The sequence below is a fragment of the Procambarus clarkii genome, chromosome 16 (genome assembly GCF_040958095.1).
Source record: "Procambarus clarkii isolate CNS0578487 chromosome 16, FALCON_Pclarkii_2.0, whole genome shotgun sequence".
Lineage (NCBI taxonomy): Eukaryota > Metazoa > Arthropoda > Malacostraca > Decapoda > Cambaridae > Procambarus > Procambarus clarkii.
Genome location: NC_091165.1, coordinates 12,872,093 through 12,887,554, shown reverse-complemented (window position 1 = coordinate 12,887,554; position 15,462 = coordinate 12,872,093). Strand labels below are relative to the sequence as shown.

The 15,462-nt window shown below is 40.5% G+C and overlaps 1 protein-coding gene and 1 long non-coding RNA gene across 12 annotated transcripts in view; one reads left to right on the top strand and one right to left on the bottom strand.

Annotated features, from left to right (window-relative positions):
- Positions 1–7,052, bottom strand: part of LOC138365181 (uncharacterized) — a 28,578-nt gene extending 21,526 nt beyond the window's left edge. Inside the window, exon 1 of the long non-coding RNA XR_011228724.1 lies at positions 6,951–7,052. This is a non-coding gene — a long non-coding RNA (uncharacterized lncRNA). The remainder of the gene's footprint in view (positions 1–6,950) is intronic.
- Positions 6,871–15,462, top strand: part of Tmem63 (transmembrane protein 63) — an 84,601-nt gene continuing 76,009 nt past the window's right edge. For 4 of the 11 annotated variants that reach the window (XR_006773107.2, XM_069325278.1, XM_045745520.2 and 1 more), the window contains exons 1-4: positions 6,871–7,126; positions 8,612–8,683; positions 10,159–10,356; positions 11,319–11,401. Coding sequence is in view for 10 of the 11 variants with exons in the window: in XM_069325278.1 (XP_069181379.1) it covers positions 10,159–10,356; positions 11,319–11,401 (281 nt within the window). In the remaining variant the exon portion in view is untranslated. Of the gene's footprint in view, positions 7,127–7,211; positions 7,234–7,356; positions 7,665–7,971; positions 7,995–8,611; positions 8,684–10,158; positions 10,357–11,318; positions 11,402–15,462 lie in introns of those variants that run through there. The other 7 variants (XM_069325277.1, XM_045745522.2, XM_045745521.2 and 4 more) reach the window with 6 other exon arrangements.

Below are 15,462 nucleotides of genomic sequence, written 5' to 3'. Positions count from 1 at the left end.
TCAAAGTTACAGATCTTATAATATGATAAATGCATTTATCAATGCGTTTATAATAGGGGATTTTCCCCACGAGATAATGAATTAAGTGTACCTAACATTATAACTGGAAAGGGAACAATTTCTCTACCAACAGTTCAGGACTTCTTTCTTAAACAACACATGGTAGATCCCACCCAAGGTAACAGCATTGTGTGGGATCGGGTTAAAAACTCTTCTGATGTTTTGCTAACATCCGAAGAGATCATGATAGGTCAAATCCGGAAAGGGGCGAGGCTTATCCCTTCATGTGATCACTATATCTTAATATGTATATAGCTTCCTGTTCCCATCGAGGCCAATAGAGAGATGCAGGTCCTTATTTAAATCAATTATTTTACATCAACTATGGGTAAAGGACGTTGCTCATGCTTTACGTGAACAGGAAAAGTCATGTTTATCAATTGATCATCCGCCCATAAGCCGCGTTTTAAAATTCGCTGCGTGTACTTTACCACCGATTTCCACCCGCTGTCGCCAATTGTTACTTTTTTATATATACATTGATTTATATATACAAGAGTTCTTACATTTTTGTACAGCCACTAGCACGCATAGCGTTTCGGGCAAGTCCTTAATCCTAATATTCCCCGGAATACGACCCGCCAAATCGTTTAACAAGGTACCCATTTTAGTGTTGGGTAAACAGAGGCTACAGTTAAGGATTGGCGCCCAGTAAATCCTTCCTGGCCAGGATACGAACCCAGGCCAAAGCGCTTGCGAAACGCCGGGCGAGTGTCTTATTACTACGTCACGGGGACTGCCAATGACGTCAGCCGTCACCCACTATCATGCCAGTGAAACACCTCACACAGTCCAGGTGCAGAAGGGCAGGTTACAACCATGTGGCCAGTATATATAGCGCTGCATGAGACGTGTAGCGTGAAAGTTATCAGCAGCAAGTCGACCTGTGGAACTGTCTGAGTGAATGAGTGATGATTGCATGAATTGAGCGCCTACATGCCTACTGTAAAATTCTATTAACAAAGTGAACATATTATTTTTAATTTTGTCTCGAGGGGCGAGTTTATTGGGCAGCGCCACTCATCCTGTGAGTGGACACACCACCATAGCAGCATGTACAACACTCCCCAATAGGAAGAAAACCCGCTGGGTTGTTCATCCTGTCACTTGTACCCAAACACAGCTGGGACTTGCTTAATTAATTAACTATCTCAAGTGAACAGCTCCTCAAACAAGAAGATTAACATCTGTCAACCCTTAAAAGCTTACGTTATCTTGCGGGTGCAAAATGGGGGAATCTTTTAAGAACAGTATCAATATTTAACAATTAGTGTTTTCCTAACTCAAACAATGTGGGGGTTATTATTCTACACATATTTCTAATACACTTTTATTTGAACCTCGAAGGTTTTGCTTTAATTGTTTCTCTGCATGTAGCTCTTTGAAACGCTGCTAGTAGTCTTGGAAGGGGTTGAAGATTTTCCAACAGTAATTGGAAGGTGGGATCCATAGCCTGAAGCTCGTCCTTGAAGCACGTCTAGGTGGGTACATGAGGTCTGGTGACGGTGCTGGTCTCTAGTTACACCGCCACTGGAGGGCCACGCCCTGCCCGCGCTCCACACACTACCTATCCCTTCACTCCGCGATTGACAATAAACAATATATATCTATACTTATAAGAATGTCTGTCTATCTGTCTGTTTGTCCAATGCTGGATTCCAGACGCTTGGGGCTAGCTTCACCCCAAATTTGCAAGGGGGGAATGGTTTGAAGTATGGGACAAACATAGGCTGGTTGGGTAGGTCTAAGTTAAATGCCTTAAGAAATATTAGCAATAATAGACACCCCCAGGCGATTTTTGTGGAGTCAAGTGCGATTCCTGTGGATTTTTTAAGGGTAGTAATAATATAATTTCCGAGATATATTTCAATAATGTAATTGAACAGTTGTTCAAGTTCTCGTTAATAATAATACTTTTGATAGAAGGGCGTGTAAGATAGGGAGGACGAGGGAAGGGACGAGGAGAAGGTGAAAGAAATAAAATAAAAATAAAATAATATAAAAGGATAAAAAGAAAAGAAAATAGAAAAAAGGAAAAGAGATGAAAAGAAAAACAGAGACCTATACAGTTATTTCAGTGCTTCGTAACCTTACCTTACCTTGAGGTTAATAATACATTTTCTGAGAGAAGGAGAAGAGGGGAGACGAAGTGGGTACCAAGGTAATGGGGACGAGGGAAGGGGGGGGGGTAATGGGGAAAATGAGAAGTGGGTGAAAAAGAGAAATCGGTGAAAAGAAGGGGAAAGAGACCCGGTTGCAGCCCTGGTACCTTTTCCCTACAAATAAATGAAAATTTCTGTCTGTTTGAGATTAGATAGTAGAGGATAGATTAGATAGATAGTGACTTTACAAGATTGTAAATACTATTTTTTATTTTATTTTATTTTATTTATTTATATACAAGAAGGTACATTGGGTTAGAGAGAATACATAGCACTCTCATCTCATTTTTCTCTTGCAATGTATCTTTATCATTTATCAATTCTGATAGAAATTACCTACTTAAAATTATCTGCTAGATTAATGACCTGCCCGAAACGCTGCGCGTACTAGTGGCTTTACAAGAATGTAAATACTGTACTTTCCAATGTATTCTCACAAACCCAATGTACCTTCTTGTATATATATATAAATAAATAAATAAAGCATAGTATTTACAATCTTGTAAAGCCACTAGTACGCGCAGCGTTTCGGGCAGGTCCTTAATCTAACAGATAATTTTAAGTAGGTAAATTCTAGCAGAATTAATAAAATGATAACCAGTCCCCGTGGTGTAGTGGTAAGACACTCGCCTGGCGTTCCGCGAGCGCTTTGTCATAGGTTCGTATCCTGGCCGGGGAGGATTTACTGGGCGCAAATCCTTAACTGTAGCCTGTGTTTAACTCAACAGTAAAATGGGTACTTGGTTGTAACAACGATTCTTCGCGGCGGGGATCGTATTCCAGGGACCTGCCCGAAACGCTACGCGTACTAGTGGCTGTACAAGAATGTAACAACTCTTGTATATATCTCAAAAAAAAAAAAAAAAAAAAACAGATACGTTGCAAGAAAAAAATGAGATGAGAGAGAATAGTAAGTATATTAAAGCACTTTGGTATATTAAAGCTCTGATTGATTACATTGACAGCTTGATTGGTAATTTACAAGATTAACAGACACCGTATAGCAGATTGATAGCACATATAAGAAGACAGCAATGATCACAATGGTAAAGATGTTCGCATTGGGTACATAAAGATTGGGAGATTGGGTAGCAATAGATACAGTGCAATTTTAAAGCAACAAGGTAAAAACTATGAAGATGAAATTAGGTACTTTTTAGTTTTGTTTGTGAATGACGCAAAAATTGGACAGCTTTTCAATTCATTAGGGAGTGTGTTCCATAGACTGGGTCCCTTTATTTGCATAGAGTGTTTACACAGATTAAGTTTGACTCTGGGGATATCAAAGAGATATTTATTTCTGGTGTGGTGATAATGGGTCCTATTACATCTGTCTAGGGAGAGTTTCAGAGCAGGATTTGCGTTTAAGAACAGGGTTTTGTGAATTATGCTATGCGTTTAAGAACAGGGTTTTGTAAACTATGCTATGTATTCTCACAAACCCAATGTATCTTCTTGTATATAAATAAATAAATAAATAAATAAATAAATAAATAAATAAATAAATAAATAGAGGGAAGAGGAGGGTAGGGAGAGAGGGGAGGGGTTAGGAGAAGGGGGAAAAATAGGGGGAGAGAAAAGGGAATATGAGGTGAAGGAAGGGGGGGGGGCAGAAAATGGGGGAAGAGGAAGGAGGGGGAATTTGACCTGAATTTACCTGATGGCCACTAAGGCTCTTATAGTGGCCTCGACGAGGACAGGAAACCGGCGGCTTGTCAAAGGTCCCCCCCACCCACTTGTCCTTATGCTTTTTTCCAGTTGTACTTTAAAGGTTACAGAGTTTTGGCATTTACGGCTTCGGCAGATAGGCGATTCCATGGGTTTATAACCCTGCGGGTGAAAAGCATCTCCTCTTCTCAGACCTACATTGTAGCTTGTTGAGCTTGAAACTGTTGCTCCTTGTTCGTGTTACATCTGATCTTTTAAAGAAATTGTCCGGATCAACATCCTCCAAATTGTTCAGTATTTTAAAATTTCAGTGAGATCTGCTCTGTCATGCCTGGTTTGCAGTGTTGTTAGCCCTGTGGCCCTCAACTGTTCCTGGTACGAGAGTTGACTTATCTCTGAAATGATTTTTGTTGCCCGGTGTTGCACCTTCTCCAGAGCATCTATGTCCTTCTGAAGATGAGGTCTCCCATGCCTGGATATAGTAATACAAATGGGGGCGCACCAGAGATTTATACAGTTGAATCACTTCCTTCTTTTTTTTTTAAAGTTAAATGTACGTTTGATTATTCAAAGGGTTTAGTTAGCTTTTTTTACTGCTGCCCCCACCTGTTGTGCAACGTTCATCGCGTGGTGAATTGTAGCACTAAGGTCCTTTTCTTCATCAGTCTGTTGCAATGTAATGCTATTAATTTGGTACTTGTGCCGGGGGTTGCTCTGTCCCACATGTAAGGTCTTGCATTTGTCGATATTAACAAGTATTTGCCAGACTTCAGACCATTTGTGAAGTTTATGTAGATTACTTTGTAAGGCTTCAATACCATTTTCATTTCCCACTTTACCATAAATATTTGTGTCATCTGCAGATTTAATGATGTGGTTTGTAATATTTTCATCTATGCCATTAATGTATATGACTAAAAAGGATGGGCCCAAAATGGACCCCTGTGGTATCCCCACTTACCACATTTCTCGATTCAGATTCATTCCCATTTAGCACGACCCTTTGATTTCTTTGTTTCAGCCATCGTTTTATCTATTCTAGTATTTTATCAATTATTTCATGTGCCTGTAATTTCCTTGCCAGTCTTTCAAGTGGTACCTTATCAAAGGTTTTAGCAAAATCCATGTATACTACATCAATCGGAAGTCGTTTATCTGAGTAGCTGGTTACAGTTCCCAAAAAAGTGAGCAGGTTTATAAGGCAGGACCTATTTTTAACAAATCAATGTTGCGTCGATGTTACAAGATTGTTCACTGAAAGATGATCAGTAATTTCCTTCCTTAGGATTCTCTCCATGAACCGGCAGATGTGTGATGTCAAGCTGATTGGATGGTAGTTCTCTGCTGAGCTCTTTCTACGTTTTTTTTAATGGGGTAACATTTACATATTTCCAATCTAGGGGAACTATCCATGGGTCCAGAGATTTTGTGAAAAGTAGTTTCAGTGGTCGGTATAGTTCTTCTGCCAGTTGCTTTATGACTTTGGATTGGATTCCATCCACACCTGGGGCTTTTGAGTCTTTTAGTTTGCCAATGCAATTCCTGATTATGTCGCATGTTATGGGTATATCTCTTAATTCCTTCTCTTCGCCTCCTTCAAATATTTGCGTGGGTGATAGGATGTTATCTAATCTTTCTAGTGTGAAAACTGATGTAGAGTATTCATTCGGAGTATTTGCAGCCCTTTTATCATTCATTATAATTTGGTTAGTCTGGTGTTGGTGTGGCCGGTGTTGGTGTGTCCGGTGTTGGTGTGGCCGGTGTTGGTGTGGCCGGTGTTGGTGTGTCCGGTGTTGGTGTGGCCGGTGTTGGTGTGTCCGGTGTTGGTGTGGCCGGTGTTGGTGTGTCCGGTGTTGGTGTGGCCGGTGTTGGTGTGTCCGGTGTTGGTGTGGCCGGTGTTGGTGTGTCCGGTGTTGGTGTGGCCGGTGTTGGTGTGGCCGGTGTTGGTGTGGCCGGTGTTGGTGTGGCCGGTGTTGGTGTGTCCGGTGTTGGTGTGGCCGGTGTTGGTGTGTCCGGTGTTGGTGTGGCCGGTGTTGGTGTGTCCGGTGTTGGTGTGGCCGGTGTTGGTGTGTCCGGTGTTGGTGTGGCCGGTGTTGGTGTGGCCGGTGTTGGTGTGGCCGGTGTTGGTGTGGCCGGTGTTGGTGTGGCCGGTGTTGGTGTGGCCGGTGTTAGTGTGGCCGGTGTTGGCAGGGGTAACGTGACCGCGTGAGGGCATAGGAGTGGAGGGCGTCGTCCGGCCGGTCCTCAGGTATTCCTGAGGGTGAACCCACACTGCACATCCACTCCTACACTTCCTGCTGCCATCCTCTTATTTTTAATATATATTATTTTTCCCTTCTATTGCCATTTTTTCTAATTATTCAGTCAATAATGCAGCAAAGTCGTTGACTGAAAAATTATAGGTGTATCCGGGGGTGCCCGGGTCTCCGTTTGTCTGTCTGTCTGTCTGTCTGTCTGTCTGTCTGTCTGTCTGTCTGTCTCTCTGTCTGTCTGTCTGTCTGTCTGTCTGTCTGTCTGTCTGTCTGTCTGTCTGTCTGTCTGTCTGTCTGTCTGTCGATCTCTCTCTCTCTCTCTCTCTCTCTCTCTCTCTCTCTCTCTCTCTCTCTCTCTCTCTCTCTTTTTCACCCTCTTTCTAGCAGCTTAAACGCTGGATAATTTATACATGGAAAACTCATTAATATTTTAAATACTGAGCATAAAGTGAGGAGGATGAGGCTGGGAGCAGAGGAGCCGGAGATTGAACCGTTATGTCATCAACTTTCTCGCACTCCTCCCTATACTCCCCCTCACCATGGGCGCTCTACATATGATAACCATTTTATCTATCTTAAACTTGAAATTTAAATACATTATGAATATTATATTTTTTCCTGCAATGATATTTTATCGAATGAAAGATTATTTCTTTTTGCAGATGAATTCTTGATACTAATCTGATTGATGTTGTATCACATGACTTGTGGCTTGATGGTGAAGGACGAATGTCTTGAGCTTGGTGTTAATACCGTGTGTGGCCCTGCCACCAAGGCTCCTCACACTCTCCTGGAGGTAACTTCTCACCTTATAAACCTCCACACACACCCACTGTAGCTGCGTAATTGGGAATAAATAACATCCCGTCGCCGCTAGCAGCAGCAGCAGCAGCAGCCACCAACATTATTGGAACGCCACTGACAGGTGAATCAGCTGTCTGGGTGTCAGTGTGTGTGTGTGGAGGACTCCTGCAGCAGGTGAGGGTATGTATCGCCTCACTGGGCTCTACCATTCCCCTCTCACCTTTCCTAATGCCTCTCATGGCTCGTAGTATTGTCTCACGACGCCAGGATTGCTTCTCACGGCCCGGGTATTGGAGTGTATTATGTCTGGTTGGGTCAGGGCATGTATTGGCTCTGGTATTGACTTATCTTTCATTCTGTCACTCTCAAGGCCCTCTTGCAGGGGGAGGCTCCTATTGCGGGGGTACCCGAGGACCTCACATGTGCTGTACTGTGTGCTTGAGTGCAAGAACAGCAGAGCTGGGCGAGGGCCTTTGAGACAGGGACTGATGAACGCCCTCAGGTGTACGGCCTACTTACAGTGCATATGGCTTACTTCAATACGGTCTACCTCGGTATGGCTAGCCTGCATACGGCCTACCTCTGTATGATTATCCAGCATATGGCCTACCTCTGCATGGCCAATCTGAGTACAGCCTGCCTCGGTACGGCTAACCTGCATGTGGCTAACCCGCATATGCCTGCTATAGTACAGCCATCCTGCATTTGACCTGCCCAGGTACAGCCAACCCACATACAGCCTGCCCAGGTACAGCCAACCCACATACAGCCTGCCCAGGTACAGCCAACCCACATACAGCCTGCCCAGGTACAGCCAACCCACATACAGCCTGCCCAGGTACAGCCAACCCACATACAGCCTGCCCAGGTACAGCCAACCCACATACAGCCTGCCCAGGTACAGCCAACCCACATACAGCCTGCCCAGGTACAGCCAACCCACATACAGCCTGCCCAGGTACAGCCAACCCACATACAGCCTGCCCAGGTACAGCCAACCCACATACAGCCTGCCCAGGTACAGCCAACCCACATACAGCCTGTCCAGGTACAGTAAAGCCAACCTGTATTTGGTCTGCCTTGATAGACCGAATGGTAGACCTGCCCAGTCAATTCGTGTTAAAACTCTACCGCCTCCCAAACACAGACCTGCGTGTTTTGTCTCTTATATCCATATATTATGGATAACTTGCTCATTGTTTCATGGAAAGGTTAAAGTAATGAGCTATTGAACTAAGCTAATAAAGTTACAGAAGTTTAAATATATATAATAAGGGTGGCCAAACTTGCTTACTGTGAGCCACAAATGATAAAGCTCACATGTTTGAGTCGCAGGACGCGAATAAAATTTACATATACTGTATATGAAATTTACATACATATAAGATTTACATTCATATAAAATTTACGTACACATGGTTTTATATTCTTGTCCACCTGACTCAGATTGGACCAATGCTTCTCATTGATTGGTTGGTGCTTGATTGACTGAGTGATTCCTGGAAATGTGCAGGCATCATTTGTTGTAGGAATTCCTGAGAAATGTCATTTGTAGTACCTGGCATTCCTGCAGAAGTGTAAGTACCTACTATAGAATTTTTAATGTAGCTGCTACAAACCTAAAGTTTTCACTGCTAATTTTCTTAAAAGGCTCTCTACTTTCAGATGTACAAGCAGATGTCTGTGCCAGTTACCATATGATTAAATGTACAGCACTGGGAAAAATTTACCTAGAAGGTAATTTTTTATTAATGCAATTTCTTTAATTCTGTATTGTACAGTAGGTCTCATTCACTCATGTAACTCAGGAGTGCCTTGATGAACAAACATTCATGTAAGGAAGTCGTAACGCCCAAAACTATGTCTTTTTAAAATATACCTAGAAAAGATCAAGGCAAATGCTTGTTTCTATATATTTTCCAGCACTGAATATACTCTTTAAACATGTATTTGCTTTGCTGTATACACTGTTCTGGGGATGACGCTTTACTGCTATGACAATGCCTTCTGCATGTGCAGAACTGCAAACTTTGTTAGCTTGGTCATTCGATTCAGCTTGGTCCTTTGCCCTTTGTCTGCCTCCCTATTTTGGAGTTCCTTCCTTGTTTTGAGGTGATTGGGGTCCTTACTTGCTTTGAGTTGAAGAGAAGAGGAGGTGCAATAGGCATGCTGAGAGAGAACTTGATCGACATCAAAAGCCCAAGACTTTTCAACACTTCCCCCACACATACAAAACATAATTGGCTGCCCTTTTGCAGTGTTCAAAAGAGAACTTTACAAGCGCATTCAAAGGATACCTGATTAACTGAGTTGTGACTATGTCAGGCTGTGAGCAGCTGCATCAAACAGCCTGGTGGATCAGACCAACAACCAAGAGGTTAATGACCGTGGGGGTCATTAACCCCCGAGATCAACAGGTAGGTAGACAAGTAGGGCTAGGGTTTGCCTGCTGCTGGTTGAGGTAGGTCCTTATTGGAGTTGGATTCTGGGGTCATATATGCCTTCTGCTGTTGGTTCTTCCACTCACTAGTGACATTCTTGTGCATTGCAGAAAGACACCACAGTTTGTGGTTTGCACCAGCCCATTCATGGTCTGCACCAGCCCATTCATGGTCTGCACCAGCCCATTCATGGTCTGCACCAGCCCATTCATGGTCTGCACCAGCCCATTCATGGTCTGCACCAGCCCATTCATGGTCTGCACCAGCCCTTTCATGGTCTGCACCAGCCCTTTCATGGTCTGCACCAGCCCTTTCATGGTCTGCACCTTTGATGGGGCGGTGGGGGGTAGGGTAGCTTGCCGGGTTGGCCAACTCCTATACCTGAAATTTATGGGCTTTTCAGGTTCTTGGAGCATTTAGTGGAGTTGGTCAGTACCTCCACCCTCCTGGAGCCCAGGGCTTTTGGGATGGGCCTCTTCCCCTCGCCCCTGTTGAGTAGTTGTAGTTGTTTTAGGTTCAGCTACTCGGAACAAACGTTCCAAGTAGCACAGGCTATGGTAGCACAGGCTTGTGAACATTTCTTTAGTATTTTACCATCTATGAATTTATAATTGATTCTGAAGGTGGAAAGTATAGTGCTTGTGTGTGTATGTGTTTATGTATATACAGTACTTGTATGCATTTATTGTACGAGTTTGTATTCATAGTTTTAGTACAGTACTGTAATTATAAATTTATTGGGTGGATATATCACTAGAATTTTTTTTTCAGATGGACAATACACCAATAACCTTCCCAACTGTGTATCCACCTACTCCACCATTAGATCTTGACGATTACTCCATCCTTCAGGACAAACCTGATAAACAAAGCTGTAATCAGTATGTCATCCACAACAAAACTCATTTGATATACGGAGGATATGAAGGAATTCCTGAAAATTTATTAATCAATTTCTTGGGCTGGATAGTAAGTACAGTATCTTAAAGATAAAATATTATTCCAAAGTTTCAGAATTTTCTAATTCATATTTTGTCTTAAAATAAATAATGTACTAGAAGACAACCTTCAGTCTGTGGTACTAAAGAATGCAGATTCAGCAGCACATAGGTCAGCCCTTGCCTGCCAAGTCTTGAAGTTCACAAATGAATTTCACTGTTAGACAAGTTTAGTGCAAATTATTGAATGATCTGCAGGTCAGCTGCATTCACTGCAGGTTGTCAGACTTCCACACAAGCCACATTTATTGCTATATTGTTCAGAAGATCTTGGTAGTACATTTGGGTTTGTTCTAAACTCTCAATCATGAATCCTGGGTTCAAATCCCAGCAGGACAGAAATGGTTGGGCATGTTTTCTATCACCTGATGGCCTTTTTACCTGTCAATAATTAGTTACCCCAGGATTTAGTCGGTTAGTTGTGGGGGTTTCATCCTGGGGAGAATCAATAGTTTGACCTTTAGGAGGGGGGGGGGAGGGACCTTGATATAAGCCTAATATAATAAGCCTTGATATAATACATACACTTTGGTTTCCTGTCCCCCAACAAAAATTAATTAAAAACAGTTGTCTCTCAAGAAATATAGCTGCCCCCAAAAAATTATTGAATTATCAAAAAATATTAAGTCAAATCAAAGACTTCACCTAGGTAGATCACAAATCTTTTGCCGTATTGTACTGTATACAGTATACACAAGCAAATACAGTGATAGTGATAAAGATAAAATCCTATATATAATCTTGATGTGTCATCCTTGGCCTTAACTAGGATGACTGATTTTGGTGTCTGCCAACGTAGGCTACATCTTAACATTAGTTGCTTATAAATGCAGGAGTTAGTAGCTTCCAGAATTATTCCAGATTGCCATTATTATATTGCCAATATCTTTTCAAGGGGTTAAAAGTAAAGTAAGTTTATTTCCTTCTCTCCAGCTGCTCCTGAGCTTGTTCACTGTACTACGTAAAAAAGCCTGGAATTATGGGCGTTTGGCTCTTGTTCAGAAGTACGAGAGCAGGTAAGTACTTATTAAATGAGCACAGTCTTTGCTCTGAACTACTATTAAGTCTAGTTTTTTGCCCAGTTTTGACCAGAAAAGTTTCTAGTTATCCTTGTGATGTACAGTGTTATATTTCTTTTAACTGCAGAATAAGTAATGAAAAATAGGTTGCTTGATTTGCATTACTAAATGTTTTATTTTGATTTCAAGATGTAGTTTTTGCTAATACTGTATACTTCCTAGACTCAAAATTGTTTATTTTTGTGTTTAAACCATGAAGCCTTTTTTCCCCCTTGCATGCAATAATTTATATCTTGGATTTTTAAGAAATTTTTGTTTTTGAGATGCACATGTAGTTGAAATAGAATAATTTTTATATTTACTTGAATGGCTTTATATAGTCTGTCCAGTTTCTTTAACAAAGTAAAGAATAACCAGTACATTGCCCTGTTATATTAATTTGATCATGGATTATATTAATTCTCCATTAAAGTAGCTTTGATCAACTGTTTTTCTCTTATTACAAGTTTAACCCTTCAGCTGCACATATCAAATGGGAACAATCACAGTACTAGTATATCTGACCACACTATGCAAGTCAAACAGGGATGATTTAAAATACAGCAGAAGATTTGAAAATCCTGCAGATACACAGGGCTCATTTGCTTTCTCAGGCCTACAATAACCAAATACCATCTTGGAGACAAATCGTGGGCACCCCTCCTAGGTGTGAGGCCCTCATTATTGGAAGGGCATTTGTGGGTAAAGTAATACAGTACGTGCTGCAGCAACTCGCAGCACTTCTGTACAGCTTGTGCTCACAGGATCACTAAATTATGATGAAGTAAATAACTGCGATTATTTTGTGATGACAGTGTCACAGAAGATCTTGACTGTTTAAAGACTATGTACAAGGTTCAGATATCAGTAAACACCATGATGATTATCATGATCACAGTGCAAGGCAGGCAGTCACAACACGGTTACAGTTTCATGCAGCTTCGGCTCATGAAACATAACCTCATTTTCCTTTAGAAAATAAAATGGAAAACTATAACTTGTGGAAAATTATTCATATTCATGATTTATCATCATCAGGAATCTGATGATGATAATTGCAGTGTGTGGTTAGAGTTAGTGATGTGCATATTTTATTGTGAGGAATTTTGCCACATCAAGTTGCATCGTCTGCTGGTGTTGTCTGATAGTAGTGAGTGTGGCACCATTCTGTACTTGGATTTCATTACCACACCCACCAGAACTGCTTATTAGTTTGCTGTGGTGCATAAAATGTAGACAGTTTATATAAATTTATATATAATGTGTATATATACTGTAGTGTAATAACAGGAAAATGGTATGTTTTGTTGTTCTAAGCAAATAATATAATGTGCACCTTTGTGACATGAATATATATGAGCATTCAAATGTTCCACACGGTACATAATTTGCAAAATGATACTATTGAATAATTATACTGCAAAAAAAAAAAAAGTGTGTGTGTGTATGTATAGATATAGAGAAAAAAAAGGAAATAAGAGAGACTGGAATAAATATGTAAAAATATCTCCATGGCAGCTCACACCTCATGCCTGGCCCACTGTGATTGCTCAATGAATGATTGTGAATCATGTCATTGTGAGACTTACAGGCTTCATGGCAAAGTAAGTCGCATACAATTTATATTATTATTTTTCCAATGATCAGGGAATACATGTTAACAATATTAGGAAGAATTTTAAACTTTTTCTTGTGCACTGTGGAGATGTTGGCTATAACAGGTGAGTGCAGTATGTGAGGTTAAGTTTCAATGTGTTATCCTAATTGAAATTGAAATAAAGTATAAAGTACATATGATGACAAATAGTGCCATGATGATAATACATGATGACAAATTGTCAGTAACAGGAAGCCTTTTAGGCCTATTGCAATTCCCCAAGACCAACTCCTGACCTTTTCAGGAAGTGATCCAGAACAATTGGTCAACTGCCAGTTACTTATTTCTTGATAGGTGAACAGAGGCATCATGTGGAAGGAAGCATGTCCAAATTCTCTTGCCATGTTGGGAATTGGTCTAGGATGGACTGAAGACCAATTGGTTGGAAACCAACCACACTAACCAGATATGCTAGTGGTCCTTAGTATCACCCAGGAGTCTCGTTTTAAAAGTTGGGATAATTGAACCATTCAATACATAGTTTGATTTCAGGGGTTGAGTAATAATGCTAGAAGTCATTTGCAGATGTATGCATGCTACATTTTGTGCCAAGCAGCTGAAGTATTGGGAGAAGATTACCGAATGCCAGCCCCTCTAGGAAAGAAGAGTGGGAATCGTAAAGGGGTTTAGGCATCCAAGATAATGACAAAGAAACTAGTTACTGTTATATCAAGATAGATGGTGATAATCTGTGCATATTTAGATGCTTATTTCACTTTCTGAATTTCTTCATCCTTTTTTTGTTTAATTGTTTATATTTTTGCTTATCTTCCTTTACTCCTTCCCTTCTCTTCTATTTTGTCTCCCCTCTCTTCTTCCCTCAAGCTGTTCCCATGAAGATAAGGCCCAGGTTTTCAAGTTCAAAGCTACTTTCATATGGAAGACAAGTTTTCCTTAAGTCTGGATGAGTATTTCATTTTAATTGTTTTTGTTTTATCAACACCAAGCCATTTTTATTGTGTACTGTAAGTCATTGTGAAAGATATTTTAACAAGATGAGAAATAATAATTGTTTCAGTCCATGTGACATTAAAGAACAAATACAGATTTCTCTTGAATTTTTTGTATAATATATATTTTGTTCATCTAAAACTGGTTATTCAGATAGAACCTTATCTGAACATTTTCAGCACTGCACATTTCCTAAAGTCTCGTTTGCCCAGTAGTTGCAGTCTTATTAAGCATGTTTAGCTATAATGTTAGCAAAATTCTTTGGTTCTGTTTGCACTCAAAATTCTGTAGTAATACTTTAATATTTTTACCATTAAAAATTTCTTAAGGTAAAAAATATTTCCAGGGATACAGCTGATAAGAATTGGGTAGAGAATAGGACAAGTACTGTATAGAGTAAGAAATAGAGAGAACAGATATACTGTAGTTAAACAGTATTAATGAGAATAAAAACAAGATTGAAAATTAAATGGAAAAGAATGTAAGGTGAGAAATCCTTTGGAAAGACGGATGTACAAACCATACAGTACATCAGAAAATGAAGAAACGATGTTGTTTCGGTCCATCTTGGACCATTATCAACTCGTGTAAGGGAAGGAGAGAAGAAGAGAGAGAATATAAGGGAAGAGATTTAGATGAAAGAGGGGGATGAATTAAAGAGAAAGATGAAGAAAATAAGATGAATGTAAGAATAAAAATTCTTACCTTATTCTTCATCTTATTCTTCACCTTTGTCTCTCATTCATTCCACTTTTCATCTCACTCTCTTCCCTTATATTGTCTATGTCTTCGTCTCTCCTTCCATTACACAACTGTTAATGGTCCAGGACAGACTGAAACATCATGTCTTCATTTTCTGATGTGTAGTTTGGACATTATAACTTCATCCATGTTATTTGACTCATCTGCTCTGAAGTAACTCTTAATAATGGGGAATCTTGCTCATCATTTGTATGTATTCAGAGAATTCCTGATAGTACTGTATACTGTATGGACAAGTAAGAGAAGATGAGTTGTAATTTCTATTATCCACTTAAATCTACTTTGAAGAAAAAAGTAGAAAGTGAATAGGGAAAATCTATCTGAATAAGACACTTGGCTGCTACATAAGGTATGATACACTGAATGCCCCATTGGACAATATCCTGAGAATCAAGGTAGGATGGCATTCTGCACAAGTACAGCAGGGATCTTGTCATCCATTCCTGCTTAGTCTTACTGGTTCTATGGGGAGGCTGGAGAAAAACTCAAGCCTGCCCATAAGTTGCATAAATCTCAGTTCATGCATAAAATCTTACAGCTTTTCCAAGCTCTTCTGTTCCCTTGACTACCTACAGTTGGCAGTGCTTTATGCTTGTTAATGCCAAATTCCAAGCCTTGAGCCTTTTGTGCACCTGGACATCCATGGACT